General features: G+C 39.3%; 1 protein-coding gene across 2 annotated transcripts; it reads left to right on the top strand.

Annotated features, from left to right (window-relative positions):
- Positions 1–1,485: 1,485 nt before the first annotated feature.
- On the top strand, positions 1,486–12,342 carry dcxr (dicarbonyl/L-xylulose reductase). Of its 2 annotated transcripts, none has more exons than XM_063002808.1 (9): positions 1,486–1,576; positions 1,677–1,785; positions 3,796–3,893; positions 4,374–4,528; positions 4,613–4,655; positions 4,759–4,858; positions 8,452–8,516; positions 10,334–10,451; positions 12,173–12,342. In XM_063002808.1, exons 2-9 carry the CDS (start codon positions 1,734–1,736, stop codon positions 12,274–12,276), a joined length of 735 nt encoding a protein of 244 aa, XP_062858878.1. In that variant the 5' UTR covers positions 1,486–1,576; positions 1,677–1,733; the 3' UTR covers positions 12,277–12,342. The 2 variants fall into 2 exon arrangements, with proteins under 2 accessions (XP_062858878.1, XP_062858877.1); XM_063002807.1 differs by having other exon boundaries at positions 1,495–1,584.
- The last annotated feature ends 6,620 nt before the right edge of the window (positions 12,343–18,962 follow it).

Raw genomic sequence — 18,962 nt, 5'->3', positions numbered from 1 at the left:
ACCTCATTACTAGCCCTAAATTGCCCCCATCCCAACTTTTTTTGGAATGTGTTGCAGGCCTGAAATGCAGGAATGGATGTTTATTAAACAATGAAATGAAACTGAGCAGATAAAACATGAAAAATCTCGGATTCAAACTGTCTGTAATCAAATAAAAGTCAAAGTAAATGTAAGGAACATTGCATTTTTATTTTATTTGCATTTTCCATACTGTCCCAAATTTTTGTCGCTGGCCATTTCTACACCTACTGTACATTTACTTCTTTACTTACATTTTCTTGGACGCAAGAACATGACGTCACGTCTGTTGTCATCTGTGCATTTTACTTGTTTTTTTGTAACTGATTGCAGGAATTAATCAGCATCAATCGTCGTCGTGTAACCAGTTTAAAATCTGATTTTCTCATGGCATTGTTTAATGATTTTTGATTTTTAATACTGATAATGTTCCTGCTTTTTCTTTGTCTGTTAACTCAGGATTTTTGTTTTTGTGAATAATTGTGAAAATATGTTACATAAATCTTCAAAATTTTGTCATTTTCAGTTACTTGGGATTTTTGTGGCAAGATCTTGGGAATTCTTAAAATAAAGAGTGGCAGCACTGCACACAAAGAATAGCAAAAGCCGAGTCCCGGACATTTTTGGTGATTTAGAAATCCCATCCGGACGCATTTTTAGATACAGAAAGAGGACGTATGTATGCTCACCCTGGGTATATTGATATAATAATGCATAATGCACTAAAACGTGCTTTATGAAGCCCCCACTGAAAAGTGAATCACGTGGTACGTTTTATCTTAGCAAAACAATATAAACATTGTACTTTCTACAGGACTTGGATTAATTATTACACTTAAATGATTTCAGACTACAGTAACCAGGAGTCTAAGATTAAACCCGAGCTGTTTCTCTACAAACTTTGTTAGCCTCCTTTAATGCTGTCCTTCAATGGTCAGGACTATCCCAAGACCACTACAGAGTCTATTATTTGGGTGGTGGATCATTCTCAGGTGGTGTGTTAGTGTGTTGTGCTGGTATGAGTGGATCAGACACAGCAGCGCTGCTGGAGTTTTTAAATACACTTTATTAGACAGTCCTACCTAGTTGGTCCACCTTGTAGATGTAAAGTCAGAGACGATCGCTCATCTATTGCTGCTGTCTGAGTTGATCATCTTCTAGACCTTCATCAGTGGTCACAGGACGCTGCCCACGTGGCGCTGTTGTTTGGATATTTGGTGGATAGTGGACTATTCTCAGTCCAGCAGTGACACTGAGGTGTTTAAAAACTCCACCACCTATAATGCATAATGCACTTAAACGTGCTTTATGAAGCCCCCACTGCAAAGTGAGTCACGTGGTACGTTTTATCTTAACAATACAATATAAACATCGTACTTTCTACAGGACTTGGGTTAATTATTACACTTAAATGATTTCAGACTACAGTAACCAACAGTCTAAGATTAAACCCAACCTTTGACCTTGTATTTAAACCTTGCACAGGGGAGTCGCTTCCTTCCTTCTCTAGCTTCCAGCTAAAGCTCGGCTAGCCTTGCTCAGACGACCAGCAACCCGCGTAAGAAGGTTGTGTTCAACCATTATAGTCGTTTTAATACAGTTTATAAAGAAACTTTGTGTATTTTGTAATATAATGGCGGGTTTGTGTGTCTTTCCAGCTGAACGGTTTGAACGAGTCGGTTCCTAACGGTCGCACTGATTTTGAACTTGTAGTCATGGAGATCACGTTCACAGGCAAGCGCGCGCTAGTCACGGGAGCTGGAAAAGGTAACCGCATTATACTCGTCGTTTTTTTTCGTCTTGTTCTCGGTCAATATACATCCAAAAATTAATAAAATTACATATACTGACTCTGCAGTAAACATGGAACACGTTACAATCAAATATAATTTAAAAAAGTTCTGTAAATTTTTTAGTAAATGCTGTTTATTTAAAAGCGTGGTTCATCTGTGTTGAAAAACTAAGGGAGCGTCTCAAAAGTGCATGAAGCCGAGCTGCAGTAGTTACCCAATAACGTGTACCATTTGCTCCAACTGTATTTTATTAAAATATTACATTAAAATTTACACTAATTGCATTACATAAACTGCATAATCATAATACTAATAATTACAATGATGCAGAACTCATTTTTGGATGTATTTTAACCAAGAACGAGATGAAAGAAACTTGTCAGTCGAACGTCCAATATAAAACTTTACCACGGTCTTTTACCTTTGGGTTTACAAAAAAAAAACACAAAACTGCAGCTAAAGGAGAGAGTTTGACAGGTAAATTAACTATTTTGTGAGATATAAAACTTTAACAATCTTTTATATTTGGGTCCCTAACACAAAAGTACTTAAACATATTTGATAACAGGTCATTTTTTAAGTAAACAGGGAACACGCTACAATCAAATATATCTGCAAAAAGTTCTGTTAATTTTTAGTAAATGCTATTTAATAAAAGCGTGGTTCATCTGCATTGACAAGCTAAGGGAGCGTCTCAAAAGTGCATGAAGCCGAGCTGCAGTAGTTACCCAATGACGTGTACGGTACAACTGTATTTTATTAAAATAGGACGTTTATTACATTGAAATTTACATTAACTGCATTACATAAACTGCATAATAATCATATTAATAATTATAATTATGCAGAACTCATTTTTGGATCAATTTTAACCGAGAACGAGATGAAAAAACTCAAATGTCAGGTGAACATCCAATATAAAACTTTTACCTTTGGGTTTACAAAACTGCAGCAAGCCGTAGCCTAGTGGTTAGGGTACTGGGCCAGGTTGCTGCTGTTGGGCCCTTGAGCAAGGCCCTTAACCCTCAATTGCTTACATTGTATACTGTAACTGTACTGTAAGTCGCTTTGGATAAAGGTGTATGCTGAAAATGTAAATGCAGCTAAAGGAGAGAGTTCGACAAGGTAAATGAACTATTTTGTAAGATCCGGTAAAAAAAGAAGATGCTGTTACTGCTGCAGAGGGAGTTTTTGCATTTCACACCACGAAGCATCACAATAATTACAGATTAATGGACTGCCTGTCCGCCCTTTTAAAAAGTCTCTTCCTGATTCTGAAAAAGCATAAACATTTCCAAATGCGCGTACTAAGACAGAGGTCTAAAAAGTTGTGGTAGTTACCCAGTAACATGTTTATTTGTTTATTAGGATTTTAAAGTCATGTTTTACACTTTGGTTACATTCATGACAGGAACGGTAATTTCTCATTACACAAGATTCATCAGTTCACAAGGTTACATCAAACACAGTCATGTACAATTTAGTATCTCCAATTCACCTCACTTACATGTCTTTGGACTGTGGGAGGAAACCCACGCGGACACAGGGAGAACATGCAAACTCCACACAGAAAGGACCTGGACTGCCCCACCTGGGGATGGAATAACGTGTACCATTCGGTCCAACTGTATTTTATTGAAACGGGACATGTATTATATTAAAATTTACATTAATTGCATTACGTAAACTGCATAATTATCATATTAATAATTGTAATGATGCAGAACTCATTTTTGGATGTATTCTAACTGAGAACTAGACAAAAAAACTTGAATGTCCGATATAAAACTTTATGACGGTCTTTTACCTTTGGGTTCCCAACACAAAAGGACTCAAAAATAACTGATAACAGTCATGTATACTGTCTATAAAAAACATTCTTCAAACATAGAGTAAAATATAATCTACTTCTGATACTTCTTAAAGATTTATAAAGAATAATGCAGAATTTATTAATAAATTATTACATTGTATGTGCTTGCAGGCATTGGACGAGCCACCGCTCTGGCTTTGGCACGTGGTGGAGCAGATGTTACAGCAGTGACAAGGACCCAGGCCGATCTGGACAGTCTTGTGCAGGAGGTAATGGCCCCTGGGGTCAGGGATCAGGAGCAAGCGAACACGCACAAAATCCCAAGGCTGAGCCTTTGTGCTCAGGGTGGCATCATTAGTTGCAAACCGAACAACTTCTGATTCTATATATCTCTCTATTTCCTCGGCTGCTCCCGTTAGGGGTCGCCGGCGGATCGCGTTGCGCATTATTGATTTGGCACAGTTTTTACACCGGATGCCCTTCCTGACACGACCCTCCCTATTTATCCGGGCTTGGGACCGGCACTACAATGCACTGGTTTATGCATCCTAGCGGTTAGGTACCTATAGGACAATTCACTGTCTCCAATTAGCCTGGCTGCATGTTTTTGGACTGTGGGAGGAAACCGGAGCACCCGGAGGAAACCCACGCAGACACGGGGAGAACATGCAAACTCTGCACAGAAAGGACCCGGATATGTCAACTTTTTTTTCCATTTCCAACCACTTTGTCAATGCTTTTTTATCCAGTGTCCGTCTATACAGCCTGTTTGTGTGGACCTGGCAGACTGGGATGCGACAGAGCACGCGCTGAAGAACGTAGGTCCTATCGACCTTCTAGTCAACAATGCGGGCTGTGCCATGCTCGAGTCATTTCTCGAGATCACGGAAGCCCAGTTTGACAAGTAAAAACAGTCCCTTAAATACCTAAATATAACTATATGCTTTTAAATTGCATATGCTGCATACATGTACATCTGTAATTGCAGGTCTTTCAACGTCAACGTGAAAGCTGCTCTGCACGTCGCACAAGTAAGATAAATAAAATACAGCCTTAAATACAGTACTTGGCTCGCGAAATGGCATAAAATGCATAAATCTGGAACGTAACGGTGGTGCTTGACCTTAAAAATAGATCGTGGCCCGAGGAATGAAGGCCAGGGGAAGTCCCGGCGCCATCGTGAACGTCTCCAGCCAAGCTGCACAGTGCGCCTTTAAAGATCATGCCGTGTACTGTAAGTAAACATTATTTAATTATATAACCTGAGTAAACACAAATGGTCATTCTATTGAATTAATGTTACAAGGTTATTCAGCACCAAGTAATTGCCTGATTTTAATTGTATTAAATAACTGGGTGCAACTACACTGTGTTCCAAATTATTATGCAAAAAGTGTTTAGGAGTGATAAGGTAAGAATTTTTTTGTTTGTCAGTTAAACTCATTGATGGTGATGTGTGTCAGGGCTCTTTATATCACTGAAAGCAATTGCAGACACCTGTGCTAATTAGTTTGGCAGGTGTGTCCAATTAAAGGCAAGACTACTTAAGAAGGCTGTCCCACATTATTAAGCAGCCTACATTTTCAGCCAAAATGGGAAAGAAAAAGGATGTGTCGGCTGCTGAGAAGCAACAAATTGTGGAGTGTTTAGGTCAAGGCATGACTACAATCAACATTGCCAAGACACTTCATCGTGATCATCGCACAATCAAGAAGTATGTAGCTGATTCAGAGCACACACGTGTGCGTGCTGATAAGGGAAAATTGAGGACTCTTTCCAACAGGCAATTACGTCAGGTTAAAAGAGCAGCTGCAAAAATGCCTTGTCATAGCAGCAGACAAGTTTTTGAAACTGCTGGTGCCTCCGACGTCCCCCGAACAACAAGATGCAGGGTCCTTCAGAGGTTTGCAGCTGTGCGTAAGCCATCCTGTCGACCTCCTCTATCCACTGCACACAAGCAGAAACGGCTCCAGTGGGCCAAACGATACATGAAGACTGACTTCAAAACTGTTTTGTTCACCGATGAGTGCCGTGCAACGCTCGATGGTCCAGATGGATGGAGTGGAGGATGGCTGGTTGATGGACACCCCATGCAAACAAGGCTACGGCGCCAACAAGGAGGAGGTGGAGTAATGTTTTGGGCTGGAATCATGGGGAGAGAGATTGTCGGCCCCTTTAGGATCCCTGAAGGGGTAAAGATGACCTCCATAATGTATGTGGAGTTTCTCAAACAGCACTTCCTGCCATGGTTCAAGAAGAAGAACCGTGCATTCCGCAGCAAGATCATTTTCATGCATGATAATGCACCGTCTCATGCTGCAAAGAACACATCTGCATCTCTGGCTGCTATGGGCATAAAAGGGGACAAACTTATGGTGTGGCCCCCATGCTCCCCTGACCTCAACCCCATTGAGAACCTCTGGAGCATCATCAAAAGGAGTGTCTATGATGGCGGGAGGCAGTTCACATCTAAGCAACAGCTCTGGGAGGGTATTCTGTCCTCATGCAAAACAATTGAAGCAGATACCATCCAAAACCTGACAAATTCATTGGACGAGAGAGTTCAGAAGTTCCTTTCGAACAAGGGGTCCTATGTGCAAATGTAACATCACCTACAATAAAGTTTTGACTTGAAAACTGTTTGATTTCAGTTTGTAATAACCTGCTAATGCTTATAATTTCACAAATGACCATTTTTTTGTTCTTTATAAAAATGAAAAGGTTGAAAACTCTGCTGTGCATAATAATTTGGAACATGCATTTTGAGTACATTTTGAGTGTTTTATTTTTTTTTAAATATACTGTTATCATTGGCAGTTTGTTCAAAAACCTTTCAATTGTACTCTAATAGTTGATGACTGGAAAATTACAATGACTGCAATTCATATAGGTAATTTTGGAAAATCTGAGAAAATATTATTTGCATAATAATTTGGAACACAGTGTAGATGCCACTCAACCAGCTTGTATTATTGCCAGCATTGTTAAACCTGAACATCTGGCCTCAGATAAGGTCAGCGTTTATAATTCCATCATTGGAAATAAGTTGGTATCCATGGAAGAGTCCATGGCAGGTCATTTCTAACCAAGGAAACACTTGTAACCCAGAGGAACACAAAGGCTCCTGTTTTTCTTTTCAACCGTGGCACAGAGACCACTATTTACATGAGCACAGAGAAGTCACCAGCTGAATTATAAGGCCACAAAGTTAACTTTTTAGTTCTCCACATTACCCAGATTAAATGTGTTAGGTTTATTTCTGATCTATCGGCATTTTAAAGTTTTACAAACTTAGAAAAGAACTGAAATGAAAAATTTTTTTTGGACAAAACGTTTTTAGTCATTAAAATGGTGAGATGTGATATTGTGTGTACAAATATGTATTTGGTGGGGTTGTGAACAGCGCGCCGTCAAGGGGGGCGGCCATGGCCACCCTTAATCGCTGCCCCCCCTCGGAGAATTGATTTGCATATGCATAATTAGATTAGATTAGATTAGATTCAACTTTATTGTCATTACACATGTACAAGTACAAGGCGAAATGCAGTTTAGCATCTAACCAGAAGTGCAGGATATACAGTATTTATGATATACATTATCTACAGTGGGTAAATAGCACTGGTATGAACAGAATCTATAAACTATACTATAAACAAGATATGTAGCTAAAAACAATATACATATTAAGGTGCAGATTAATATTAAGGTGCTATGCAGGTTAAAGTGATATGCTTCTTTCTGATATATTTCATTTGGTGCTGTCCATTTCAGTCACTAATGTATATTTTTACAATAGTTCATGTACAAATGAAAATGCAGCCAGCCAACCGCCATCGCTGTATCACACTACTTGAAAAACAGCTGTATAAACCAATCAGAGCTTCTGATTTTTTTTTTTGCATTCCTCTATTGTGCATCATTCTGGTGGGCTGGCAATTAAAAACTCTCTTTTTATTGGTTGTAGAATTATTGGTTGTAGCATTTAACCACGAAAGCCAAGAGAATAAATTATCCGTTGGTATGGATATAAATATTCCGGAAACAAGTGGATTTTATCCTTAATGAAACAACACACGGGTATAAATTTGTCTCGATTTGAAGAAGAGAAGCTCAGGTAAGCAGCGGCAATGATTTTATATTGCTGTGTGGTTGCTCTTGGTCGCGGTGCTGCTGTCGGGAATTTTTTATTCTCATTTATTTGAAGTAAAATGGCAGTGGCCTGTACAGTTTACAGTAAATGATTTGTTCCTTATGATTAACGTACTAACTCAAATTAAACCTGGATATTTGTCTTTTTAAGAAATAAGTTAACTAGCCTATTTGAAGAACAATGAATCACAATATTTGTATATACAGATACATTACACAGTAAAACAGGATTGTTGTTGTACAGTAAAATGTTAATTGTACCATATTAGTATATGCCCATCAGATAATTGGTTATCAGCTAGTCTGTATACCACAATAATAGACTTCCTGAAATGTAGTTATGGCTTTTTGCTTTGGTGTGCCACCCCAACATTTTCAGTGGCCCCATCTGGCCACCCCTATGAAAAATTTCTGGGGGCGGCACTGGTTGGTTGTGAATATTTTTGCTTAGACATGTGATTATAATAAAAGTTTATGATTATGTTTATTATTAGGGATTTTTTTCTTGCTGCATTTCCTTGCCACCTGAATTGCTCATCAGATGATTTTAGACCTTCAATGTAAAATTGCTTTTAGACAATGTCCACTATAAAAAGGCACTACAGAAATAAATTTGACTCGACATGACCAAATATGGGTTCTACCACTTTCTTCATAATGTCACTGCCTTCTTCTAAGGTGCCACCAAAGGAGCTCTTGACATGCTTACGAGCGTGATGGCACTGGAACTGGGGCCATACCAGGTGAGGAAAATCTCAAATATAAACCTAGGGCTTTTACCTTATGTAAGCATTACATTGTGTTATCTTAATATATCTAGTGTGGTATAGATATAACAGAATACCTACTGGCGTGTTAGACTAGTGTACTTACAGTGTATCACAAAAGTGAGTACACCCCTCACATTTCTGCAGATATTTAAGTATATCTTTTCATGGGACAACACTGACAAAATGACACTTTGACACAATGAAAAGTAGTCTGTGTGCAGCTTATATAACAGTGTAAATTTATTCTTCCCTCAAAATAACTCAATATACAGCCATTAATGTCTAAACCACCGGCAACAAAAGTGAGTACACCCCTTAGTGAAAGTTCCTGAAGTGTCAATATTTTGTGTGGCCACCATTATTTCCCAGAACTGCCTTAACTCTCCTGGGCATGGAGTTTACCAGAGCTTCACAGGTTGCCACTGGAATGCTTTTCCACTCCTCCATGACGACATCACGGAGCTGGCGGATATTCGAGACTTTGCGCTCCTCCACCTTCCGCTTGAGGATGCCCCAAAGATGTTCTATTGGGTTTAGGTCTGGAGACATGCTTGGCCAGTCCATCACCTTTACCCTCAGCCTCTTCAATAAAGCAGTGGTCGTCTTAGAGGTGTGTTTGGGGTCATTATCATGCTGGAACACTGCCCTGCGACCCAGTTTCCGGAGGGAGGGGATCATGCTCTGCTTCAGTATTTCACAGTACATATTGGAGTTCATGTGTCCCTCAATGAAATGTAACTCCCCAACACCTGCTGCACTCATGCAGCCCCAGACCATGGCATTCCCACCACCATGCTTGACTGTAGGCATGACACACTTATCTTTGTACTCCTCACCTGATTGCCGCCACACATGCTTGAGACCATCTGAACCAAACAAATTAATCTTGGTCTCATCAGACCATAGGACATGGTTCCAGTAATCCATGTCCTTTGTTGACATGTCTTCAGCAAACTGTTTGCGGGCTTTCTTGTGTAGAGACTTCAGAAGAGGCTTCCTTCTGGGGTGACAGCCATGCAGACCAATTTGATGTAGTGTTTCAATCTCTGCAGCAATGCTGACAGCACTCCTGCGCCTATCTTTCAAAGACAGCAGTTGGATGTGACGCTGAGCACGTGCACTCAGCTTCTTTGGACGACCAACGCGAGGTCTGTTCTGAGTGGACCCTGCTCTTTTAAAACGCTGGATGATCTTGGCCACTGTGCTGCAGCTCAGTTTCAGGGTGTTGGCAATCTTCTTGTAGCCTTGGCCATCTTCATGTAGCGCAACAATTCGTCTTTTATGATCCTCAGAGACTTCTTTGCCATGAGGTGCCATGTTGGAACTTTCAGTGACCAGTATGAGAGAGTGTGAGAGCTGTACTACTAAATTGAACACACCTGCTCCCTATGCACACCTGAGACCTAGTAACATTAACGAGTCACATGACATTTTGGAGGGAAAATGACAAGCAGTGCTCAATTTGGACATTTAGGGGTGTAGTCTCTTAGGGGTGTACTCACTTTTGTTGCCGGTGGTTTAGACATTAATGGCTGTATATTGAGTTATTTTGAGGGAAGAATAAATTTACACTGTTATATAAGCTGCACACAGACTACTTTTCATTGTGTCAAAGTGTCATTTTGTCAGTGTTGTCCCATGAAAAGATATACTTAAATATCTGCAGAAATGTGAGGGGTGTACTCACTTTTGTGATACACTGAATTCTAAAGTCCCATGCCATGAATAAACGTCTATGCTTGTTGTCTCTTGTGGATTAAAAGCATTATTTCGTGCAATTAAACATACAGATCCGAGTGAATTCCGTGAACCCCACCGTGGTATTGACGGACATGGCAAAAATAGGATGGAGTGACCCTGTGAAGGCCAAGGGCATGATATCACGGATACCAATGGGCAAATTTGCTGGTAAGGTTTTACGTACATACAGTGTATCACAAAAGTGAGTACACCCCTCACATTTCTGCAAATATTTCATTATATCTTTTCATGGGACAACACTATAGACATGAAACTTGGATATAACTTAGAGTAGTCAGTGTACAACTTGTATAGCAGTGTAGATTTACTGTCTTCTGAAAATAACTCAACACACAGCCATTAATGTCTAAATAGCTGGCAACATAAGTGAGTACACCCCACAGTGAACATGTCTAAATTGTGCCCAAAGTGTCAATATTTTGTGTGACCACCATTATTATCCAGCACTGCCTTAACCCTCCTGGGCATGGAATTCACCAGAGCTGCACAGGTTGCTACTGGAATCCTCTTCCACTCCTCCATGATGACATCACGGAGCTGGTGGATGTTAGACACCTTGAACTCCTCCACCTTCCACTTGAGGATGCGCCACAGGTGCTCAATTGGGTTTAGTCCATCACCTTTACCTTCAGCTTCCTCAGCAAGGCAGTTGACATCTTGGAGGTTGTGTTTGGGGTCGTTATCCTGTTGGAAAACTGCCATGAGGCCCAGTTTTCGAAGGGAGGGGATCATGCTCTGTTTCAGAATGTCACAGTACATGTTGGAATTCATGTTTCCCTCAATGAACTGCAGCTCCCCAGTGCCAGCAACACTCATGCAGCCCAAGACCATGATGCTACCACCACCATGCTTGACTGTAGCCAAGATACAGTTGTCTTGCTACTTCTCACCAGGGCGCCGCCACACATGCTGGACACCATCTGAGCCTAACAAGTTTATCTTGGTCTCGTCAGACCACAGGGCATTCCAGTAATCCATGTTCTTGGACTGCTTGTCTTCAGCAAACTGTTTGCGGGCTTTCTTGTGCGTCAGCTTCCTTCTGGGATGACGACCATGCAGACCGAGTTGATGCAGTGTGCGGCGTATGGTCTGAGCACTGACAGGCTGACCTCCCACGTCTTCAACCTCTGCAGCAATGCTGGCAGCACTCATGTGTCTATTTTTTAAAGCCAACCTCTGGATATGACGCGGAACACGTGGACTCAACTTCTTTGGTCGACCCTGGTGAAGCCTGTTCCGAGTGGAACCTGTCCTGGAAAACCGCTGTATGACCTTGGCCACCATGCTGTAGCTCAGTTTCAGGGTGTTAGCAATCTTCTTATAGCCCAGGCCATCTTTGTGGAGAGCAACAATTCTATTTCTCACATCCTCAGAGAGTTCTTTGCCATGAGGTGCCATGTTGAATATCCAGTGGCCAGTATGAGAGAATTGTACCCAAAACACCAAATTTAACAGCCCTGCTCCCCATTTACACCTGGGACCTTGACACATGACACCAGGGAGGGACAACGACACATTTGGGCACAATTTGGACATGTTCACTGTGGGGTGTACTCACTTATGTTGCCAGCTATTTAGACATTAATGGCTGTGTGTTGAGTTATTTTCAGAAGACAGTAAATCTACACTGCTATACAAGCTGTACACTGACTACTCTAAGTTATATCCAAGTTTCATGTCTATAGTGTTGTCCCATGAGAAGATATAATGAAATATTTGCAGAAATGTGAGGGGTGTACTCACTTTTGTGATACACTGTATATATGTATATGTCTGTATGTATAACGCAATGTATAAAATATAGACACGTGTATGTATATATGCCTGATAACTTAAATTTGCTGTTTTTGTTCTTTTCTTTCTTTTAGAAGTGGAAGATGTTGTGAACTCCATATTGTTTCTTCTGAGCGATAAAACTGCTATGACCAATGGAGTGACCCTTCCGGTAGATGGCGGCTTCCTTGCTTGCTAGATGAGACATGAGATATTGCTTGCGTCCTGTTTAGAAAGAATAAACAGTAACACCAAAAAAGCTTAACACTGTGTTTTTGTCCTGGCTGTTCCAATGTGTTAATTGTTTTATTAGTAATATACACTGACCAGGCTTAACATTAATAACACGGATTATCTCTTCATCACGGCACCTGTTAGTGGGTGGGATATATTAGGCAGCGATTTGAGTGAGTTTGACGAGGGCCAAACTGTGATGGCTAGACGACTGGGTCAGAGCATGTCCAAAACTGCAGCTCTTGTGCAATAATCCGATCTGCAGTGGTCAGTATCTTTCAAAAGTGGTCCAAGGAAGGAACAGTGGTAAACCGGCGACAGGGTCATGGGCGGCCAAGGCTCATTGATGCACGTGGGGAGCGAAGGCTGGCCCGTGTGGTCCGATCCAACAGATGAGCTACTGTAGCCCAAATTGCTGAAGAAGTTAATGCTGGTTCTGATAGAAAGGTGTCAGAATACACAGTGCATCGCAGTTTGTTGCGTATGGGGCTCATGCTGACCCCTGCCCACCACTGAAAGCGCCAACGATGGGCACATAAGAATCAAAACTGGACCACGGAGCAATGGAAGAAGATATATATATATTCACACACCCATCTTCATGCGTATTCACTTGGACCTTTTAGATAACCTAGGGACGAAAGTATTTTAAACAAACCTAATACATTTATTGGTAGTAATACTGTATGGTTGAAGCACTAACATGATGAACTAATGAGGAAAAAAATAAGTAGGAATCTAAATGCAAATGAGTTAAGGAATTGACTCCATTCGCTGGGATTTGCCGTACAAAACTAACTGAAACTAAGTACCAGCTACTCGATCCACCAACAAGCTGACTCTCATTTATTGTCCCAATGCTTCTCTTTCAACCATGAAAAATACAACAGATAGAGTAGAACAGGTGCTGTGATGAAGAGATAATCACTGTCATTAACTTCACTTGTCAGTGGTCATAATGTTATGCCTAGTCGGTGTAGGTGTCACATTAAGTCGTAATATTTATATATTATAATCTAATATAGTATAGTATATTATATATTATTATTATTTATGATATATTTTAAAAATTTTAATTTTAAATTTAAAAAATGTAAAAAGATATTATTATATAAAGAATTATATTATTATATTGTATATATTAAAAAATTATATTGTTATGGTATATGTAATAAAATATTATATATAGTAATATAATATATTATAGTATAATATATTATTGTTATTATTAATTATATTATTGTAAAAAAAGAAAATTTTTAAAATTATTATTATATAAATAATATCAATTCCTCCTTCAAGTGTATGTAAACTTTTGAGCTGTGCTGTAAATAGGGTGTAGAGGAAATTTCTAATTAAAGACGGTCACACGTGTGCAGGGTGACAAGGGATTTTTCCTGTGCTGAAGGAATTTGCTTTGGGACACGCCTACTGATTTACTGGTGGTTTTACCCAGAGCCATAGAGATCTCGTAGAGACCTTGATCTCGCCGCCACGCAGTCACGTGGTTCATGTGCCCCTTTAATAGTTCCAAACAGAGCCCGCGCTGTCATTTTCACGTTAAGCGTTGTTCGTACTGTCAGTGGTCATAATGTTATGCCTCGTAGGTGTAGATGTAACATTATGTCGTAATATTTTTTTAACCTGCAAGGATCTTATAGAATAGAAAGATTGGCAAGTTTGGAAAGTTTGTCATTTGCGGTTACAAACAGGTAATGTGAAACTGGCACCATTTATATGTGCACAGAGAAGTCAACAACTGCAGTGCAGAAATTGGGAGGTCATGCCACAGAGTACATTATTATATTTTTATATTTTTAAACATTATATTATTCTATTGTTATATATAATAATATAAATAATAACATAATATAGTATAGTACATTACATATGGGTGGCACGGTGGCTTAGTGGGTAGCACTGTCGCCTCACAGCAAGAAGGTCCTGGGTTTCGATCCCCAGGTGGGGCGGTCCGGGTCCTTTCTATGCGGAGTTTGCATGTTCTCCCCGTGTGCGCGTGGGTTTCCTCTGGGTGCTCCGGTTTCCTCCCACAGTCCAATAACATGCCACCAGACTAATTGGAAACACTGAATTGTCCTATAGGTACCGAGCCGCTAGATGCACAAACCAGTGCATTGTAGTGCCGGTCCCAAGCCCGATAAAAATAGGGAGGGTCGTGTCAGGAAGGGCATCCGGCGTAAAAATTGTGCCAAATCAATGTGGATCATGATCCGCCGAGAGCCGACCCTGCAACCGAACGGGACAAAGGCCGAGGAGGAAGAAGAAGTATAGTATATTATATATTAATATTATTTAAGATATTTAAAAAAAAAAAATTTAAATGTAAAAAGATATTTTATGAAGCACTATATTATTATATTTTATATACTAAAAAAATGTATTGTTATGGTATATTTTATAAAGTATTATGTATTATAATATAGTATATTATATATTATTATTTATGATATATTTTTTTTTAAATTAATTTAAAAATGTAAAAAGATTATTACATAAAGAATTATATTATTAAATTGTATATACTAAAAAATTATATTGTTATGGTATATTTAATAAAATATTATATATAGTAATATAATATATTATAGTACAGTATAATGTATTATTATTATTAATTATATTATTTTAAAAAATGAAATTTTTAAATTGTAAAAATTATTATTATATAAATAATATCAAGAATTATATTATTCTAGAACATTATAGAATTTTCCCCAAAAAGATTAAATTTAATATGCTGGATGTATATGTTTGACCCAACAGAGTTTTATATATATACCGTTCCGATTCGGTGGAAAAGGGGTATGATTGGTGTGATCGCTTCACGCTTCTTTCATTTTGACAATGTTACATTTTCATTCAGACATAAATCAAAAGGAACCACAGATGTTCATAATGTAGTGGAGTCAAAGAACACAAATCTGCTGAAACCTGTTAGAACCAAAGTGTTGGCTTTGTAGGCGAGCATCAGTGTTTTAAACTGAATGCGAGCAGCTACAGGAAGCCAGTGAAGAGAACGCAGCAGTGGGGTGATGTGGCAGTGTTTGGGCTGGTTAAGCTTAAGTGTAGTATACTTAAGTATGGTAACTAGTTACATTTACTTAGTTACTCTCCAACACTGCTAATGTATGCCTTAATGCAGGAGCAATATATTAATTATTTTAGTAATTAAGATAGATAGATAGATAGATAGATAGATAGATAGATAGATAGATAGATAGATAGATAGATAGATAGATAGATAGATAGATAGATAGATAGATAGATAGATAGATAGATAGATAGATAGATAGATAGATAGATAGATTTAACTTTATTGTCATTGCTCAGTACAGGTACAAGGCAACTAAATGCAGTTAGCATCTACCAGAAGTGCGAATAGTAGCATTGTGCAAAGAAAAACAGAGAACATCAGTAAACATGTATCTATGATTAATATGAATATAAAGTTATAACTATAACTATTTACATATGTGAAATTATATCTATGTACATAGTATTATATACATAATAGCAATAATAACAATAAGCATATTAATAAAAATAAATATGTATTATAATAATAACAGTAATAATAATAAAGATTAGTTAGGTATACATTATAATAATAACAGTAATAGTAAATATTAGTTAGGTATACATTATAATAATAATAGTAATAATAATAAAGATTAGTTAGGTATACATTATAATAATAACAGTAATAATAATAAAGATTAGTTAGGTATACATTATAATAATAACAGTAATAATAATAAAGATTAGTTAGGTAGTAAATAGGTTAGTAAATAGTAACTATACAGCTGTAACTATAACTATATAAGGATGGTGAAAAAATAACTATAACTATACGTATATATGTATGACGTGTGAAAAATACAGGTGTAATGATAAATAATTACGACAGTTCAGTGTGCAGTCCGGGGTGATGGTAAAGTGCAGGTGCAACTTGTGCAATGATAAATGTGCAATGATAAATAATAACACAACAGTCCAGTGTGTAATCCGAACAGTGCAATGATAAATAATAAATAATATGCTGGTGGTGAAGGTCTCCGATGGTGGGGAGCTGTGTACCGATGATTCGTTGAGCAGTCCTCACCACCTTGTGAAGGGCCTTCCCGTCAGCCAGAGTGGAGCTGCCGTACCTATATAAGATGCTCGCCTGGCAGTATGGAACGCAAAAACTAAAAAACAGTAGACTAATAACTACTAATATGCAAAGTCTGGAGAGACGCTGAGCCTGGCGTTGTGCACGAGCCGCCAAAGGTACAAGCGTCATCAGTTATTCATGAGATTCATACAGGTCATCAGGATAACCATCACAAAAATAGTGAAAGGAAGTGCTGTGCTATTTAGCATTGCTAAATATTACCTCATGTCATGTTTGTGGTGCTTAAACTGAAAAGTGAAATATTCCTTATTTAATAATGTTCTGTTGCGGATTAAATAACTGAAGATTTGTCATGAAGTTACTGAAAATGCTTGCTAAGTAGTGCAAATGAATGTGGCTCGAAAGTGAATGTTCGGAACTATTCACAAGCCCCACAACCCAGATTTCGCCAGGTATGTTACACATACAAGGAATTTGCTTTGGTGATACACATTATAGTACACATAATAGTCCACATAGTAGTACAAACAATACTCATAATAGTACAGATAATTACACATGTATGACATGTAACATAGAACATATTTAACAGACCCGACAGCACACGGACTGTTAACCGTGTGGTAAATTCACCAGCATTTACCCAAGAGAACAACTGTGTTTGAGAAGTGTTACAGCTCTGGGGAAAAAGCTGTTGGCGTGTCTGGATGTGTTTGTTTTTATTGTCCTGAGTCTTCTGCCAGATGGAAGAGTTTGAAAAAGGTGATGTCCAGGATGAGAGGGGTCTGCTGTAATTTTGCCGGCACGCTTCAGGACATCTAAAACAGCAGACTACATCCAATGATCCTCTCCACTGTCCTGATTATACGCTGGAGTTTGGCTCGTTCTTGTGATGTGAAGGAACCAACCCAAATGGTGATAGATGATGTAAGGATGGACTCGATGATTGCTGTGTAAAACTGGATCAGCAGACTCTGTGGCAGGTTGAATTTCTTCAGCTGTCTCGGGAAGAACATTCTCTGCTGAGCCCTCTTGGCGATGGAGAGTGTGTTCTTTTCCCACTTTAGGTCCCTGGATAAGGTGGTGCCCAGGAACTTAAGTGACTCCACGTGGGTAAGGAAGGGCGGTTGCGCCTGAAATCCACCACCATCTCTACAGTCTTTTGTGTGTTGATCAGCAGGTGGTTGTCGCTGCACCGGGAGACCAACTGCTCGACTTCCTTTCTGTAGGCAGACTCGTCACCATCGGTTATGAGGCCCACCACAGTGGTGTCATCAGCAAACTTAAGGATCTTTACAGCTGGTTCCTTAGAAACACAGTCGTTGGTATGGAGACTGAAGAGGAGGGGTGAAAGCACACAGCCTTGTGGTACACCAGTACTTAGGTTCCGCTGGTCTGAAATGTGTTTTCCTAGCCGTACCTGCTGTTTCCTATTTGTCAGGAAGTCCATGATCCACCGGCAGATGGCATACGGCACAGACAGTTGGGACAGTTTGACCTGCAGCAGCTCTGGCACTATGGTATCTCCGCCCCTTTACAACAGTTCCCTATGGGTGTGTCGCCACTCTGTTCTCTCTACCGCTCTGGTCTTATCAAGTGACTCAGTGTTTAAGTGTAAGTGTAGTTTACTTTCATTATCAGTTCGTTTTAGGTACGTCTCTTCAGGTACAGTTTACAGTTACAGGTACACCTCTACAGGTACATCTCTACAGGTACACCTCTACAGGTACATCTCTACAGGTACATCTCTACAGGTACATCTCTACAGGTACATCTCTACAGGTACACCTCTACAGGTACGTTGAACATGTCTGATTTAATAATGTGTAAGTTATTATTGTGGTATTATTGTGTTTTTCTGGTGTCTCTTGTGGCATGGAGTGTAGATTGACGCCTTGCGGTTCTAAACAAACTACAATCTCCAGGAACTGCAGCGCTAATCAGCTCTTATCTATCAATGTGCTTTAACTACTGTTTACTTGGAGCTCGCTTTCTGTAAAGGAAGTGATTCTTTTACTGATTCGGTTGTAGCCTAGTGGTTAAGGTACTGGACTAGTAATTGAAAAGTCACAGGTTCAAGCCCCTCCACTGCCAGGTTGCCACTGTTGGGCCCTTGAGCAAAGCCCCTAATCCTTAGTTGCTTAGACAATATACTGTCACAGTACTGTGTCACTTTGTATTAAAGTGTCTGCTAAATGCTGAAATATGTAAATGATTAATTTTACTGAGTCGATTCCCTGATTCTACACACACTCCTTTATAGACTCTCTCTCTCTTTTTCTAGCTTAACATTTTTTCAGAGAAGCTTTGAAGCTTTGATAGCAAACAGGTCCCTGGTGGATCGAGTAGCTGGTTGGCTGACCTCCATTCTCAAGCATCTCTATCTAACTCTCTATCGTCCTGCTATTGGGTCCAGACACCCTCTGCTGTTACAGTTTGGCTTTATAACAGTAACAACATGCCATCATGTTTATTCAAAGTGATCCATGACTGTAACCGAATATATGAAAGCAATA

The sequence above is a fragment of the Trichomycterus rosablanca genome, chromosome 10 (genome assembly GCF_030014385.1).
Source record: "Trichomycterus rosablanca isolate fTriRos1 chromosome 10, fTriRos1.hap1, whole genome shotgun sequence".
Lineage (NCBI taxonomy): Eukaryota > Metazoa > Chordata > Actinopteri > Siluriformes > Trichomycteridae > Trichomycterus > Trichomycterus rosablanca.
The sequence above is the reverse complement of the archived record's forward strand: the minus strand, read 5'-3'. Positions and strand labels throughout refer to the sequence as shown.

Excerpts from the sequence above, each read along its gene's own strand:
- dcxr (XM_063002808.1), top strand. The coding sequence starts at position 1,734 with ATGGAGATCACGTTCACAGGCAAGCGCGCGCTAGTCACGGGAGCTGGA. Across the intron at positions 3,894-4,373 it reads TGGACAGTCTTGTGCAGGAG|TGTCCGTCTATACAGCCTGT; the intron begins GTAATGGCCCCT and ends TTTTTTATCCAG. Across the intron at positions 4,656-4,758 it reads CTGCTCTGCACGTCGCACAA|ATCGTGGCCCGAGGAATGAA; the intron begins GTAAGATAAATA and ends CCTTAAAAATAG.